We start from the raw sequence: 17,756 nt of genomic DNA, 5'->3' as shown, positions 1-17,756 counted from the left end.
TGTGTAATATTCTTCAGTTGGGAAAGCTCCAAGTGGGAAGATTAGCCAGAGAACTGATCAAGAAAAGAAAGTAAATCTGAGGTTCTTGGTGGCCTAGTTCGAAAGGAATTAATTAACAATTCAGTAAATGAAGACACCAAACTTTATCCTCCACCCAGTATTCACCTCAGCGCTTGGGGAATGGTTTTAAGATGTCAAACTTTGAGATTAATGAAGATTTGTGAGGTAATTCTTTCTTAAGAAGGTTTAAAGATGTCTATGCCATTGGGGAATCTTTAAGGAATAAAGTGGTGAGTAAAATAGCTTTTTTACTAGAGAGGGGGCAGACTCCCTTGCTGTGTTTGGGTGCTTGCAGACCTTGCTACCTTTTCTGTTACTCTGGAAATTGGTTTTGATTTTTGCCTCATGATTTTTTTGTCTCAAGTTCCATAAGAACACAATCCTTCTGATAATTAGCTCTGTTTCACCAAAAATATGTACTTTTGAATTTTTTAAAATGCCAGGATGGGGATTCAGATCCATCCTGTACTTCTATTCCATTAAAACAATTGTTTATTATACCACCATCTTACCGGTGATGAATTAGAATAAATAAAAATAAAAGCAAGAAGGTACAAACACTTCCAACTGAGAATTCTCAGAGATGGAAAAAAAAGCTGTTTTGCTATTTTCTTCTTCCACATTTCTCTGATTAAACTGCAGATGCCACACTGTTTTGCGAGCTTATGCATAAGAAACTTTGAGCTGTCCTTCCCAGCATCATTTTATTTACAACACAATGTCACATGAACCATCTGCTGTATAATGTACTGCTCTGAAGCATCAGAGCACATTACAGCTAAATTATGTGACAATAGGAGGAAAAGGATGGGATTAATTTGTTCTAGCCTAGGAAAACACATTCCAGGACCATCAGCTTTGTGGTTCCCATGAGTGCTGGTTGGATCCTTTCTGTACCTACAATATTCCTGTCTCACTATTTAGACATTTCTTTGGATGGGCCTACAACTGGCCAAACCATATGTTTAATTAGGAACCAGGAACTTGAGCCATTCAGATGCACTTCATTTGATATTCTTTCAAAACACAGTGGGAATCTTTGCCTTGATAAACATTTTTTATCTCTAAACCTCAGTAAAATTTTCAGATTTTGTTTCAAGAAGATATGAGCTAAGGAAATTTTACCTATTTAAGCACACAAGTTTAACTTACTGGGTTTTTCACATCAAAGAGTATGGTAATGCAGTAATTCAGTGAACAATGGCAGAACCTTGCTCATGAATTGGTCAATGAGCTATATTTCAAATTAATTTTTGGCAATACAGGACAGGCAAAATTCCAGAAATTATGACAATAGGTAAATTTATAAATACTTCCTCTGCCCTCTTTCATTGGATCATAGGAAATAAAGAGCCTGGGAATATTTTGCCTCCCATTTGTTTAACTGCTTCAGCATATTTTTAAATACTAAGAGTAAAAATAGCCTTTTTGACAAAATGCAGAATTTTCTGCTTGGAAGAAGTCAGATGGTATGAACATTTTCCTGGTTGTCATTCCTCTTAACTGCTGCAGATGATCTGAGAATGTGTTAAATGTGTTCAACTGGGCTGAAAACTCTTGGTTTATCCAAAGTACTTTGCCAGCCTTAAGGTGGCAAAAACATTGAAATGAGGTTAATTGGCACTGGTGGTGTAGCAAATGGAGCTAAAATTAGACCTAGGAGCCTTGATCCAAAGCCAGGTTTCAGAAAGGCTCAATATTAATTTAACCCTCCTGCCACTGAAGTCAAGGAAAAAATTGCTACTAAAGGCAGCTGAAATAGACAGGCCTTCAGCAAAACCTGTAATATTTCCAATATTTACAATTGTAATATTTACAGTTCTCCTCCTCAAGGACACTGAACTGCTCTGCCGTTGACATTGGTACCAGCACTGGGTCAGAGCCTGGTCCAGGTGCTCAGGGCAGCTTTGCTGTGGCTGTTTCAGACACCCCTTGTGCTGAACATCCTCAGAATTCTGCCTGGCCCAAACCTCCCCTTATCCCTGCAAAGTCACTCTGGGTCCTGTGTCCAGGGAGTGCAGGATGAGCTGAGAGAGATTACAGCAAAGCTGGTCTCATTGCATTTCCCCCCTCCTTTGACTCTGTAAATGGAAATTCAGGGTGCCTACTTGAGTGCACAGTAATTCACTGGGGTTTTACATAGAGTGAACTTCTATGAGATTTATAAATATATAAATATATAGATATATATAAAATATATAAATATATAATTAAACAGCAAAATTTGAATTTAAGACCTAAATCCACTTGCTTACTAACCACAGAAATATTATGTGATATTTCCACACCATTGATTCATAAGGAATGCATTTTTTGTCAGAAAAATGCAAGCAAAAATTCTAATTTAAAAAAAAATTATATAAATGTATATATATATATATATAATATATATAAATGATGATATAATAGATAATAGATAATAGATATGAATATTTATATATATAATTATTTCTATAAATTAATCTGGCTAAATAAGGCCATTACTGATTAGTTTTCAGTACTTGTATTAATTTTTATCTGAAGGAAAGGAAAATTCTCACATGTTTACCTCATGCTGAATCTCAAATTTACTGCTAGTTAAACATGATCACATAATTTTTATTTCCGTGCTGGGCAGATTTGTGCTGAACGAGAATCAGTTGATGGAGGCATCTGTTGAACAGGATCTTTTTGGGAGTTCAATTGCCTCTGGTCATGGCTGCTAAGAGTTAAAGAGGGAGTGATCTGATTCATGCTCCCAGCCTTTTCAAACCCTAAATGGACATTTCAGTCCAATCTCACAACTCTTTATATGAAAGTATTTTCTTCAAGTCTGGAATGAGAGCAAATTCTGAAGTGGTGTAACAGTGTGGTCAGGGGCAGTTCACTGCTATTACCTGGAGTGAAATCTCCTCTCCAAGAGTGAATGATTCCCAACTTATTTCCTTTAGCACAGAGGAACATAGCAGAAACCTTCACAGATCCAATAATTGCATGATTCAGACAATCCTGAATTTCTTCCTGAATGGAGGACAGCTTGCTTTGCTTTTCCCCAGCACCTAAGGAGGTTTACAGCAAGCCATGCAATCACATTTTAAGCTCTATTTTTCCAGTCATGCCTGGCTGTGGAGCTGCACCAAAGCTGTCAGCCTTATAACAAACCCTTACACAAAACTATCTGGAGCAGTTCACAAAACCTTCAATTAATTTTGATTAGCACCTTGCTCTCAAATGGTTCTGTCTAAATCTAAATAGATATATTTGTGCTGTTGTCTTTGATATAAATAAGCTGAGAAACTGTGCTCCCAGTGCTGTCAGCTCACTGAAACATTGGCCATGTCCTTGTAGGAACTGGAGAATTTTGGAAAGGCTGGTAGCGCTCTGCAAATACTCTGCTCTGGATCTCCTTCTCAGAGTCCCATGACTAGTGTGTGGAGGCTGAAAAAGTAGCACCTTAATTTGGCTTCTCCCCTTCCATAATTCTATTTCTGTTTCTTGGCATCCTTTCCTAGTAGCCACAGTTGTTCCCTCCTTCTGGTTGTTGCTAATCTCATTCCTTGTCCTAAATCTCATCTGTTTTTCATAATTTCTCCTTCTCTTGTATGAGCATTTTTCCCTCATCTTTGAGCTGAATATTAATCTGACTGTATGATTCTGTGATCTCTTGTAGATTCCTTTCTCAGCAGAGTATACAATTCTCCACTATGTCAAAAAGCCCAATTTGTATTACATCCCTTGCACAAACACCCTCTGTCTAAGCTTGGCATTTCTCTTTCTCACAGCTGAAAATTATGCTGAATATACCAAAGCAAGCAATGCTTGCTCTCTTTCAAGCTGTTTTATCTATTGTTATTCTTTTGCATATGCACTTAGTTGATTTTCCTTTTTTTTCTTTCTTTTCTTTGTCCAAGGACTTGCAGCATTGATTGCCTTCAAATTTTATGTAACAATTTGCTGTTAGCATCAATAAGATGTAGTGTAAGCTGCTGCAAATCCTGCTTCAAACAGGACATACACTGCCTCTGAGATAAAGAGTGCTCTGTTGACAAAATGCATTCCAATATAAGAGATGAGATTTAATTATCTGGAACTCCAAACAGGAGCTGTAGCATTTCAGTCCATGTGATTATTAATAGAATTAATACTGCTCAGCAAAATTGACACTCAGACCACTGGTAGAAAGAAATTCAAACGTTGTTTAAAAAAAAAAAAACAAAGAAACTTTTAGTTTGGAGTTTTTGTTCATTTTCTCTTTTCCTCCTTTTCTCGTAGTCTGACACAGAGTTTTGGGATAAAATGCAAGCAGAGTGGGAAGAAATGGCTCGCAGAAACTGGATTTCAGAGAACCAGGAAGCACCAGGACAAGTCACCATCTCAACCATTGAGAAGGTAACACCATCTCCCCTGAGCAGCTTTGAGATGAGCCTCAGCTCTTTGGACATGAAAGATAATTGTACCCCAAAGAGCTCATCCTCTTTAATTGCCCGTGGGTGGGGCAGATTTGGAAGACCTTGCCACAGTGGGAATCTGTTTAGGCTTGCACACAGCCTAAATTCAGCTGAAGGGATCACAAAGTAACTACTAGATTTATGAGCACTTTTGAAATCAAGCACTTAAGGAAAAGCACCAAATAAAAATACCTGGGATGGCACATTCAAACACTGTTGAGGATAGAAATTATGGAGATTCCTTCTCCTTTCTTCATTCCTTCCACTCCATATTTAATTTGATTTCTATTATGCAGCTGATATTACCACACACCCTTTACACTGCAGTGATGAGAGAAAAAGGCAAAACTTCAAGGAATACTAAAACAAACTCAGGTGCTTGCAGCACAGTTGTGTCTCTGGAAGGTTAATTGAGGATTTCAGGATTTTAGCTGAGCAGCTGTGAGGTTATGAGCACTGCAGGGATTCAGCTGCTTGGTGTGTTCTTTACCCCCACTTTGGATGTCCTGGACTCAGAGGTTCAGCTCTGCTCTTGGGCACTGTGAGATGTTGACATTGCCTGTGATGGAGAGCCCAGCACAAGCACCACTATGTACAACTGCAGAGCTAAATTAAAAATAAAGAGCAGAAACAGAAATGCCCGGTGATGTGACTTTTTCCACTTTTTGTCATTGAAATCCCACGGGGGGAGCTGGTGCCATTTCCACAGAGCAAAGGTTGTTTACACCATTTGGAAAGCAGTGAGTCACTGCGTTTTTTAGACCTGTCACTCCCTGCAACTTGCCATTCACCACGGCTCCATTATCTCTCTGCTCCAGGGTTATTATTTCCACACTGACAATCCCTTCAAAGACTGGCCTGGTGCTTTTGAGGAAGGACTGAAAAAAATGAAAGAAGGTGACCTGCCTGTTACAATCCTGTACCTGGAGGCTGCAATTCTCCAGGAGCCCAACGATGCTGAGGTATTCACTGCTCTGCCTTCTCCTGGCTAAGGGAAAGGGAGCTCCCTGCAGCAGGGAGAGAGGGAGTGATTTCTGGGCTCAAACCTGTGCCAGGCATGACTGACTGAAACATTGGATTCCAAGGGTTATGAATTAGTGTGTACCTTTAAATAGATAACAATGAGTTCTTCACTGGATGAGAATCTGGTTTTGAAATATTGTTGTTTGAAGTATTTCAAACCTTCCCTTCACATCCTGATATTTTCAAACTGTCTTATAAACACTGCTATCAAAAGATGAATATTTTTGATTTAACAAGACTGTTGAAAAATTTTTAAAGTTACATAAATTTCTTCAATGTTGCTGTTTTCAACTGGTTTATATTTAAAGTCTGTTTTCTGTAAAATGTTAAAAATATTTATGCTGTATCTAGGGCTCTTTGAATCTCCTTCTACATTAAATTAAACAGCATACTTCAAAAAATCAGAGAATCCCAAGCTCCCTAGAAACCCCTAATATCTAATATACATATAATATATTTAGAATAACCCCTATATATAATATAAAACTAAATAATTCTTCTTCTATATTTTCCATAAAATTGAAGCAAAATTTAAAATGTACAGAAACTCAAATTTAAGAGATTAGCATGTGATTATACACTGACAGAATGCCCATACATTCATTGACTATGAATATTTATTAGCCCCAAAGATATTCAGAACTGCACTGATTGGGACTGTTGGTGTGCACACTGTAGAAAAATCTGTGTTTAGTGCTGGACATATCTGCTGCTTTTCCTCACCCCTGTGTTTAACAGTGATATTGGTTGTAACTCTGCAGTTGGATAAATGTAACAAACTAAATTGTTATTATTATTGCAGGCCTGGCAGTTCCTGGGTATTACACAGGCAGAAAATGAAAATGAGCAGGCAGCCATCGTGGCCCTCCAAAGGTAGAGGGAGATCTGTCCTAAACCTGGGGTCTGATGAGTGCTGGGTATTGGAGACCTGGGGATGTTTAATGCCATTCCTACCTTGGAATGAGAAGCATTTATTCAGCAGAGTAGAGCATTGACAGATATAGAAACTCCCAGTGACTTCAGAGGGATGACTAGTGATTGATAGTTCTGTTTTATTAAATAAGTGAAATATTTCATGGAGTAATTCAAGTACATGCACGAAAGAAAAGTTACATTGCCTAATAAATACGAGTTAGGCACGATGCAAATGAAGTGCCTTTTTTACATTCCAGCCACTTGGCATGTTTTCTGTAGTCTGTCCTCTAATGAAGAGGTTTTCTTAATTGGAGTGAGCTCCCTTCAGCTGCTGAATGCTAAACTGCCAACACTTTTAGGTTGATGGAGATGTAAAGATCACAGAATTCTTGTACGTAAAATGTGAGCTCCAAAACATCAGCATTATTATTATTATCTTTCTGTAATGGGTTTTTAAGTTTCCATTTGAAGCAATATTCAATTGCATCAGCACTGATAACCATGAAGTAATTTCTCCTAAGGATACTCAAACTTGTTTATGTGTGCCTTATTAGCTTACCTGGATAGAAATCCAAGGGGTTACCTGATTTAGGAGCAAAAAAAACCCAAACTGCTCATCCCCAGTTTTCAAAAGAGCAACAGTGATAATTGTGATTTTCTTCACATGGATTACTTTGGAACAATTCAAGCATTGTGCTTGGCTGCAGAAATATCTCAATGCATTTTTTATTTTCTGCCTAGGTGCTTGGAATTGCAGCCAAACAACCTGAAAGCCCTGATGGCCCTGGCTGTGAGTTACACCAACACTGGCCATCAACAAGAGGCCTATCAAGCCCTGAGAAACTGGATAAAGCAAAATCCAAAATACAAGTACATAGTGAGAAGCAAAAAAGGGTCCCCAGCACTGACAAGGAGGATGTCTAAGACAGCAGATGAAAGGTAAATGAAGTGGAAATCCTCACAGTGGAAATACCAATGATAACCCTAGAACTGGTGGTGTCTGCTGTGTCCCCTTGTTCTGTAGAAGTCCAGCCTGTTCTCTATATTGGAAGACATGTCTCTAATAGCAGGAGAGGGAAGCCAACAGGGAACATTTGATTTAATGACTGAAGGCTTTATCTTTTATGCCATCCCTGGAAATTAAAAAAAAAAAAACAAAAACACCAAAAAAGCCAAAAAACCCCACAACCAAACAACAGCTTAAAAAGGATGTTTCTCTTCAAATCCCATCCCTTTCCTCCATCCCTGTCTCCTGCCTTTCTATTCCCACATCCTGCACCCTCATCCTTCAGCTGCTTCCATATCCATACTGAGCCTTTATCCAGCTCTACCTGTGTGTGGTTTTCCTACTGTTCACTCTTCCTGCTGTTTTCCATATCCCAGCCCAGCAGAATCCAGGAATGAGCAATTTTGCAGTGCAACATGGGTTCTCTGAAAATACTGGGAGGTGGCACCTGCTTGTTTAAAAGCTGTTGTGGTTCTAATCAAGAGACAACACAGCCATTTGATTTATCTTGGCCATCTTAAATAAAAAAAAAATCATGATTTGGCAGCCCCTCATCATGATTTCATGAGAACCATAAACAAGTACCTCTGGACTGTGAGATGCATAATAAAGTCATTAAAGGCATAAACATGATTTAGAGAACCAAACCACTCAGGCTATCTCACTGCTAGTCATTTTGAAGACAGGCCTTATGTTTTACCCTCATCACTTACAAGTCTTGGCTTGACAAGATAATTTCATATGAGTAAAAATAAAATATGCAGGTTCTGCTTAATTGCTAAGTGTGTTATTCTACTTTGGCTTCATCCTGCTGACCTCTGGTGCTGTCAGTGCAAAGGTTTTAAGAAGCTACAGTGGGCACAGAAGTCTTATGTTTTGGCATCTTTCTTCAAGGGTCTTGGCTGGTCCCTTATGTATTTCTCTTAAAAATACTACTATTTTTGCCAGTAAACAACTGTTTTATGTCTGAGAAATTAATCTAATTTGAATAATTTTAATAAACCTTCATGTCATTCCACTTGAGTTTATGGCTGTACTTTGACTTCATTTCATAGATGAACTTTTTTTATTTCAGACATAAGTTTACAACAGCACCCTGAAATAAACCTTTGTCGTGATGAAGAAGCTCATTCACAAATTTTAGTAATTTAACACTTCTGATAAATCCACTACAAAGATTTTAATTTCAGGCTATGCAATCAACATTGGAATATTTGTAAATAACTGTAAGTTATGTTTTTCCCTTGTCTAGCTCATTGCTTGAAGAAGTAAAGGATTTGTACCTGGAGGCTGCTCACCAGAATGGTGATATGATAGACCCTGACCTGCAGACAGGACTTGGGGTTCTTTTTCACCTGAATGGAGAATTTAACAGAGCAATAGATGCATTTAGTGCTGCTTTAACTGTTCGACCAGAGGTACATTTTTAACTTTTACATTTTTTTAAATTTAGCTTTACAGGCCATTTCCACTTTCCTGTCTGGATCAGGCTATTATTAATGACATGTCACTTCTGCTATTAAAATTTTAAAACCCAAAATAGAAATGTTAATTACAAGACATAATTAACATGGTCATTCTTCTGTTTAGGAGCAGATTTATGCATGTCCAATTCCTACCTGTGTGCTGATTAATGATATTAAATACATAAAATTGCTTTTGATCACGAGTCAGAGCCTCACATTCCTTGTCAATTAAGATACAATACTACTATTTTATGCAGTCCTCTTCCTTTGCAAGCAAAAATGAGACATTATGTCTGGATTTTGACACCTACAGTAGAAAAGCCATTTTCTCCCCAGGACTATACCTTGTGGAACCGCCTTGGGGCAACCTTGGCAAACGGGGACCGCAGTGAAGAAGCTGTGGAAGCCTACACAAGAGCTCTGGAAATCCAGCCTGGCTTCATCAGGTCCAGGTACAACCTGGGGATAAGCTGCATCAACCTAGGGGCATACAGGTGAGCATAAAAGATGTGTGAACAAAGAGTCAGACATCACAACTGCCAAGGGAAAATTCATTCTCAAGCTGGAGGCATCTAAGAAAAAAATAATCAGAATATAGCTACATAATCTCAGCTATTGTAAAATGTTGTCATATCATTTTACAGAGGACTAAAATGCAGGTTTTTAGCTCTATGTGTAAGTACTCTTATAATCAGTGGGATTGTTCTTGCACTTAAAATAGTCCTGCTCTTAAGAGCCTCTGTAAAAGAAAATGTAAGAGCCTGTCTTTTAAAGGAAAACTTGAGTTAAACTGCTTCTAGTAGGGCCATCAAAGACATCCTACAGGAATGAAAGTGATATTCAAGATGATATTCCAGGGTCCCAGCTGTCAGGGTGAGACAGGGAAGATGAAGGGGGGGAGTTTGCTGCAATGCAGACAGTGCCCCCAAATGTTTGGGTAGACTGAGTTTTGTGTTACCCCAAGCCAGGCCCTCCTGTTTGATGAAAATCAAGCAAGAACAACGCATTGTATTATTTTACATTGTAAAATAGTGTATTTAAGCCTGGCATGGAACTTTAGAAAGTTTGCCTGTAGTTGTTAAGCAAATTATAATGCTTGTTTCTTTTTTCTTTTTCTTCTTCCGTACAGAGAGGCTGTCAGCAACTTCCTCACTGCTCTCAGTTTGCAAAGGAAAAGCAGGAATCAGCAGAATGTTCCTCACCCTGCTCTATCAGGCAATATTTGGGCAGCACTTCGGATTGCTCTGTCTATGATGGACCAGCCAGAACTATTCCAAGCTGCCAATGTGGGTGATCTAGACATTCTCTTAAGAGCTTTTAATCTAGAGCCGTAATAAAAAGGATTCACAAATTGATTAAATTGTATTAGGAAACAGAGAACTTTTTTATTACTCATCCCCAAATGACCACATTTTCCAAAAGATCATGACTGTAGATCAGTAGGGGAATTCCTTCAGACATTATTCATAAAGGGAAAGTTCAAAAGCACAAAAATAGTGTAAATAAATTCAAAGTCAAAGGGTTGAAATGAGCTGTGGCTAATTGGACAAAGCCCTGAACTAGATGAAATAACAATTTCTGAAGAATCTCCATCCCATGCAAGCTATATCTCTCTATATACATACAGCTGTAAAAAGAAAAGTATCTTAAGAAGAAACCTAGATAATGGTTATTGCACCTTAGAATGGCAAGCAGTGCATCCAAGGAACCTGCTTAGTAGCTCATTGCACTATGCTGACACCACTTTGCCCCACACTGGGGATTCCCTATCCTTTGGTTTCTTTGATGAAAAATCTTCCCAAGGTCCATTTTTAACACAGCTCTGAAAACAGATACATATATAGGGATGTGTTTTGTTTTGAATGTATTTATTAGCTGGCAATCAATATTTTGCTTCCAAAGGTACCTGGATAAATTTGGGCCCAGTTGTGCAGGCTCATAAGCCATGTGCAGTGTCAGGAGGAGCACAGTCCATGCAGGGCTATGGGGCGAGGCCAGGTACATTTGGGGAAGCCAGGTGTTGCCAGCAGAAGAGGCAATTTGCACTGGAATTGTTGCTGTTCAAACCAGCTGTCCTTGATCTGGGACAGTCTGAAGGAGCTCATGGCAGGGTCTGCACCTTTCTGTGTACTTAATGCACTTTAATCTTTCTTTTTGTAAAATAGTGCTATGCTTTTCTTTTAGTCACCAACAATGGAATGTACAGGATGGCCTTGTTGGCAGAGAGGACCAAATATAATTTCCTGAAATGTAATGAGAAGATTCTCAATATTTTTATGTTTAAAAATGCAAATACAGTATAAACTGCATTAACAGCTAGAAAGATTATTATATGCATCCATCAGGTACTGCACATATACATGCATGTGCATGCACATACATGTTGAATGCAAATTATGTCATTTCAGAACATAAAAAGCTACAGATCTTTGTTGCAAATGAAGAAAAATATTTGTAGGAGTTACTGCCTGCAGACCATGCTCAAGGGAAAACTTTCCCTGAAGAAACTGGTCTGTACAATGCCTGTAGGATTGAGACCAAGGCTCCATCCTGCTGTTATGGCAAACAGCAGCAAAAGTCTCCACGACCTCCATGGTACCAGAGAAAATCCTCAGATAGCACCAGTATGTGTGGCTGCTCACAAATGTGTGCATAAACACACTATTTTCATTTTCCCTGGCTGGATGAATGGGGAGCAGGGTTGGGGCAGTACCAATCCCTGATGAATGGATGGATTCAGCTACAATCAAACACATTTAGCTCAGGGTGAATGTGTCAATCAAAAAAGGCAGAGAGATTTTTAGGAGGTGATTTTCATTTGCTGATATTTTAAATATTTTTATTGAATAGCAAAAGATAAAAAGTGTTATTGGATGTGTTGATCAGGAATTCAATTTGCAGAGTAGCTATGGAAATGTGTTAAAGTGGGACAAATAGCACATTTCCTATAAACAACATTAGAAGAAAAATCCAGCTCAGAGGTCTAAAAAAAGAAATCCAACTGCACAGATCACGGAGAAAGATGCTCTGTAGGAGTTGGACAGTTTCACCAGTACAAACCTAAAGTTTCTTGCAGCTGTCTGTTATTTTGAGCCACCACTTGAAGGAAAATTCCATGTTAAGACAGTGTAATCACTGCATCTAATCACCATCTATAGGTTGTTAAATACAAATAATTGTCATTAGGAAAATAAAAGTCTTACTCTTCACTCTCTCCCACTGAGTAGAGATGACAAAACAGCCACCAAAATTTTTTGAGAGTGCTGTATTAATTCCTTATTTACACATATATTTCTGTTTACCTATCAGGTGTTTCATAACTGATTCCTGCAGCTTTCTCTGAGGATGGGAGTGCTGGGAATGTCACTTTGGCTAAGTGGGCTGCTGTGTGCATATCTGCTGACAACAGTTTGCTCTTTTGCTTTGACAGCGATGTGTGATGACAGCTCTTTATTGATAAGGCAGAGCAGAAGGTGCAGTGCAATTGAATCTGGGAAGTGATAAGAGAGAAGGGAGGCAGCTTTGAGGAGAGGCTGTAAAGCAAAGGCATATGTGCTTAGGTTTTGCTTGATGCCCTGCCATCACACAACTTCTTCTAGGATATCCTTTGTGCTGGGGTGTAGGATAATCAGTGCTTATGCAGAGGAATTAGCTGTTCAGGGACTTTATTTTTGTATCTTTGAAATTAACAACAACAAGAAAAAAGTATTTCTCAGAGTCAGAATGACAAGGGGTATTTGATTCTTGTGGCAGTTCACTAAACATCTCCTCCAGCCTGTGGATGAGTAACACAGAAATCATTAGGAAAATGTTATGCAAGTCCGATCCTCTCCAAAAAGAACAGACTAAGGAGGTAGCTCTTGGTTTATCCTGGGATGCACTGCTGAAAACTGCATTTATCTGCTGACACATGTCCACAGCCATGGGACTGGCAGGAGCTGTGTGTGTAACCTTGAGACAGCTCAGCAGGGCTGGACTGTGCCCTCCAGGCAGGCTGAGCCCCCAGCCCATCCCAGCTCTGATCCCAGCTGCTCTCTCTGCTGTAGTTAGCCTGTGTGCCACTGACAGAGGCTAAAGCAGGGCAGATGAGAGGGGACAGGGGCACATCTCACACAGCTCTGGTCGCTGTGGGGCAGTGCCCGGAGACTGAGCTCACCTCACTCTAACAGGTCAAGCCCAGCAACTTTTGGGACTTCTGGGCATTCCTTGGGATCCTGGGCTTTATCATCCTCCTTCAGCCCCCCTCTGCCAAGCACTGCCAGTGCAGCAGGCAGGATTAGAGACAGCTTTGATCTGGCCTCCTCTTGGCTTTCCTTAAATATTCAGGACAAGTCTGTATATTTGCCTGAAACAGCAATGGGAAACATGAGGAGGCTGCAGCATATTAACAACCTGAATAGAAAATTCATATCCTTGTGCTTCTAACCAAGCATGAGGTGGGATAAAGATAAATAAGGCGGGTGCTGAACAGTAGCAGATTGAGCCTGAGAGTGAGAGACAGCAAATCTGGGTCCTGTTCTCAGCACTCCCTGGGAGCTCGACCAAGCCAAAGCCTCCTGCCATCCCTGACCTGCCCAGGTGTGCAAGGAGGGAAGGAAGATGGGAGCAGCATTCCTAGCACTCCCTGGGAGCAGGGGGCAATCACTGCCTCCCACTGCAGGGGCCAGGTCACCCTCCCCTGGGCAGGAAGGTGACACAAACACAAGGTTGCTCAGGTCTAGGGAAGCAGCTTCACACAGCTGCTTTTACTGATTTCAGCAGAGGAGAGACTCAGGCATTTCAGGATGCTGTGGAGCATCCATGAGGTGAGGCCCAGTTAGAGTGCTGCAATGGTGTATCACCATGTCCCACTCCTCTTTCCCTTTCTTGTTACTCCTCTCTTTTTCCAGAGGTGATTGATCACTGCCAGGCAACTGATTCCAAGTTTTTGAACGAACTTTTTTTTTTCTACTTTATATTTCATGCAATTAAAAAAAAAAAAAAAGTTTTCCTAAGTTTTCCTAACCCCAGCTTGGGACTGTCCTTGTCCTCTGCAAACTTTAGGAATAGTTATGACCTAGAAGCCTGATCCATCAAGCTGCTGAACCCAGAAGCCTGGAGTCTGCACTTTGCATGACCAGTTCACATGCAGGAGTTGCAGGAGAGGGCTGGCTCTGGTACCACTGCAGGTGCAGAGCAGGAATCCCAGAGACTGTGCAGGGAGTGAGGCTTTGCCATGAAGGCAAAGGGTTCTTGGCTGCCTGACCTCTTTGAACTGGGATGACACAGGAGCCTGGTGGCCACAGGCTGCTTTATGTCAGCTTGAAGAACCAATCTGACTTTTAGGCACCTACATAAACATACCTGTGTCTAGTGGCGTTTCCTTATGATCTGACAAATCACAGCACTTGTAAAAACATCGAGGGGGAGGTTCAAATGACACAAAAGCTCATGTGACAATATTGCATGCAACTGCATTAACCAGTAACCACTCTGCAATATTAACCCCCAGCATGCAGCAACGCTACCTGAGCAGGTGTTTAGAGAATGCATGCAGAAGGCTCACACATAGGCTATTCCTAAACTATTGATTCACATCATCTGTGGAACATTTTACAAGTCCTTTGCGTCTGCCAGACTCATATCTGAGTTGTTCATATTACCTGTAATAGGTTAGACCAAACACAGAGCCCTTTTAAAATCCCCTCTTTAGAATTCACTTTGTGTTGTGCGTTTCACTGTTGCTCCAAGTGTTTAATTAATAACAGACATCTGTATAGCAGCTTTTGCAGACATATTTTAGTCCTGCTTTTTAGTCCTGAGAGCAGGACCCTCTCAAGAATTAAAAAGCTAAATCTGCACAGCTTTCACAGTGAAGCTGGGTTGTTTGGATTTTCACATTTTCACCTCTAGTCTCAACCACAGAAGAGCCAGCTATCCTAGGAATATCCACAGAGCACTCCATGGCAGAAATAACAACAGCTGTCCTCACTGGTACAGCCAGAGCCTGAGGCCTCAATCATTGTCTGCTGGAGCCAGTGAGAAATGGAGCAGAGCATAAATTGGTTGTAGATCTCTTTTGCCCAAACTTGCATCTGCAAAACAAAACATATTAGTTATTTTCGCATGAATTACCTGCACAGTTGAAAAAATGTGATTTCTGGTCACCAGTGTTGTCAGCTTAGCAGTCTGTACAGTGAATCTATGTAATAAATGTTAATAATATACCAAGTATTCACAAAAATGGTAAGACAAAATGCACTGCACGTTGTGAAAAAAAATGGTGGATATGCAATACAGTATTATCTACTATTCAAACCTTACCTAGGCTAGAATCAGATTCCTTCATTATGGTTCTACTGATTTTTGGACTGGTGAAATAAATCAGTGAGAACAGGAGTGCCATGCATGAAGAGATCACTGACACTTTGAACAAAGGTAGGAAAATGAAAAATAGGCATGTCAGAGAATCCATGGGAAGCTTCAGAGCCTCAGCCCACAAAGTAACAGGTTTTAGGCAAGGTAAAGAGACAGAAGGAATCTAAATTTTCCTACAATATGCTGTAACTTTACAAATGCTTGCAATATGTGACAGCCCATTGAGCAAGCTTGCATGGTCAAGACTTGATGTGCTTTGATCTCTTTTCCCCTTCTACATTTACAGAATGCCATTGACATTGGCTGAACCTTTAATTTAAATAGCCTTTTTAATATCAGTAAGCTATTGTAAATTCAGGAAAATAAAAAAAAAATTTATAAATATATTTTATATATCAGAGTATAACATATCTAGAGTAAAATAAAACTATATAGTTTTGAGAGGCATTCTGTGTGGCTTCTTCTATATGCTGTAAACTGTTTGAAAACCTTTGCAATCTTGCATCAGTTCTTTTGGCTTTATTTTTAAGCCAACATAGAGGAAAGAAGTGATTCCAGGGTTGGCAGATCCTTTCACCTGGGCCATCTGGAGAGCCCTGCTGCTGCTGCACAGCCTTGCAGAGCTCCCTGGGTCCGTGGGGCAGTGCAGGGCAGGGCTGGGCAGCACTGCCCGGGTGGGAGCTCAGCCCCACACCTGAATGTTTACATTCCCTTACCAAGGCTCACACTGACCCAGATTCAGCATCTGAATGTAAGAACTTACTGGGTACAAGGTCAGTTTCTTACCACAGGTAACTCTGCCTCTGTATGCTTCGTGCATTATCAGCTGTGTATAATATTAAACACAGACTATAGTTTACTGATGCTTTAATTTGGTGTTTCCCTGCACTGCTGTTCAAAATTATCTATTTCCTCAAAAAAGAATGATGTGCATACTGGATGTGTTAAATTTATTAAGGTCATAGATGACTATTTGCAAAGCACCACACTTAATGTAGTATTTTTGTACTGTAATGGAAGCATGCCTTCCTTGGGTTCTTTTCCACATATTAAATTGTATTTATTAATTGTATTTATAACTGTGCAATTTTTAAATATGTTTTAAAAATAAACTTTGTCTGTGGCTTCAAATATATCAAAATCTCTTTTCAACTTGAAAGGGTCTTGACTTCAATTACTTAAACTGAAAAGAGGGATCTAAGTCTCCAACTGAAAGGATTTTTTCAATGAGGTATTCTATTCTATTGTTTACCAATTGAACATACTTCTCTGCTTAAAAGTTAAGTTCAGAATATGCTTTTGTTCTCATTTTTCCTAAATTCATTGTTTCTCTGAGGCAGAGTTATTTTTAGAATTGATTTTTATTTTGACATGTTGCTCAATTATACTTACAACTGGAATTTATACCAGCTGAGGCCTGGCCCAAAGGGTTCTGCACATACAGCCCATAGGAGGAAAATGGGAAAAAAGAAGATAAGAATTTTTCCTGAAGGCTGTGCAATAATTAAAACAGAAGTAATAATATCAGAAACCAACCTTTATGAAAAGCAAAGCCAACATGCAGTGACTGAAATCCCTACTCAGGCAATTTCCCACATACCACTGTAGGAGCTGGCTCTCAGCATTTCCCAGTTCTGTCCTCCACGGGATGAGGTGAAAGTGCTGACAAGGCTGATGTCATTCCTGCTCTGTGTTTCTGCTGTGAGACACCAACATCAGCACAGACACAAGGGACAAAAATTCCTGTGCGCTGCTGTGGACAGGAAAGCTGGCAGCCAAGCAGGGGCTGGGACAGTGGCAGCACAGGACCATGGAAAGAGCAGGATTCTCTCCATGGACATGGGGCTGCTCCAGAAAACAAACAGAACACACAGCCATGGTTTGCCTGCAGAAGGAAAGCTCTGTCAGAAAAAAACAACTGGCAAAAACCTATGGCTTTAACCAGAACCTTCCACCAAGGAACAAAAGGGAACAGACACACAAACCACACTAAACCTTAGTTTAGGACAAAATTAACTGTGGGCTCTTGACACTGGTGTGTTCTGCTGGAGATATTAAAGCTAGTTTAGTTCTTTTTGCTAGTTTAGTTATTTTTGCTAGTTTAGTTCTTTTTGCTCAAAGGCACTGACAAAGCAGCAGCAGCAGGAAAACCTTTGGTTGTGTGCTCCAGATCAGGAACACAGCACTGCTGTCCTAAAGCCAAAGGCAATGGGAGAAAAGCATCAGTACCAAATCCACATGCAAAACTGCTCAAAAATCACTGCTAAAGACATCTGAAAACATAATCACCCACTCCAAACAGCTGTCAGTCATGCAGTAACTGTTTTCAATGATTTTACAGCATTTCAGTAATTTTACAGGCTGTCAGTGCTGCTCTTATTTGGGTAAGGCTTGTACACCTGAGGGACACAAAGGTGCAACTCCCCACTTCAGTGAGGGGGAGCAGAGGGTGGGAACTCATCAGGTATCCAACACTGCCTCCCACAAACAGCCTGCAACAGC

The 17,756-nt window shown here is 40.0% G+C and overlaps 1 protein-coding gene across 4 annotated transcripts in view; it reads left to right on the top strand.

Moving 5' to 3' along the window:
* Nucleotides 1–16,395, top strand: part of PEX5L (peroxisomal biogenesis factor 5 like) — a 102,423-nt gene extending 86,028 nt beyond the window's left edge. For all 4 annotated transcript variants that reach the window (XM_059479079.1, XM_059479082.1, XM_059479081.1 and 1 more), the window contains 7 exons: nt 4,312–4,428; nt 5,306–5,449; nt 6,313–6,383; nt 7,167–7,364; nt 8,684–8,849; nt 9,234–9,391; nt 10,027–16,395. In XM_059479079.1, coding sequence (XP_059335062.1) covers nt 4,312–4,428; nt 5,306–5,449; nt 6,313–6,383; nt 7,167–7,364; nt 8,684–8,849; nt 9,234–9,391; nt 10,027–10,231 — 1,059 coding nt within the window. In that variant the 3' untranslated portion in view covers nt 10,232–16,395. The remainder of the gene's footprint in view (nt 1–4,311; nt 4,429–5,305; nt 5,450–6,312; nt 6,384–7,166; nt 7,365–8,683; nt 8,850–9,233; nt 9,392–10,026) is intronic.
* The last annotated feature ends 1,361 nt before the right edge of the window (nt 16,396–17,756 follow it).

Source organism: Ammospiza nelsoni, chromosome 10 (assembly GCF_027579445.1).
Source record: "Ammospiza nelsoni isolate bAmmNel1 chromosome 10, bAmmNel1.pri, whole genome shotgun sequence".
Taxonomy (NCBI): domain Eukaryota; kingdom Metazoa; phylum Chordata; class Aves; order Passeriformes; family Passerellidae; genus Ammospiza; species Ammospiza nelsoni.
This window is presented reverse-complemented; position numbering and strand designations above follow the sequence as displayed.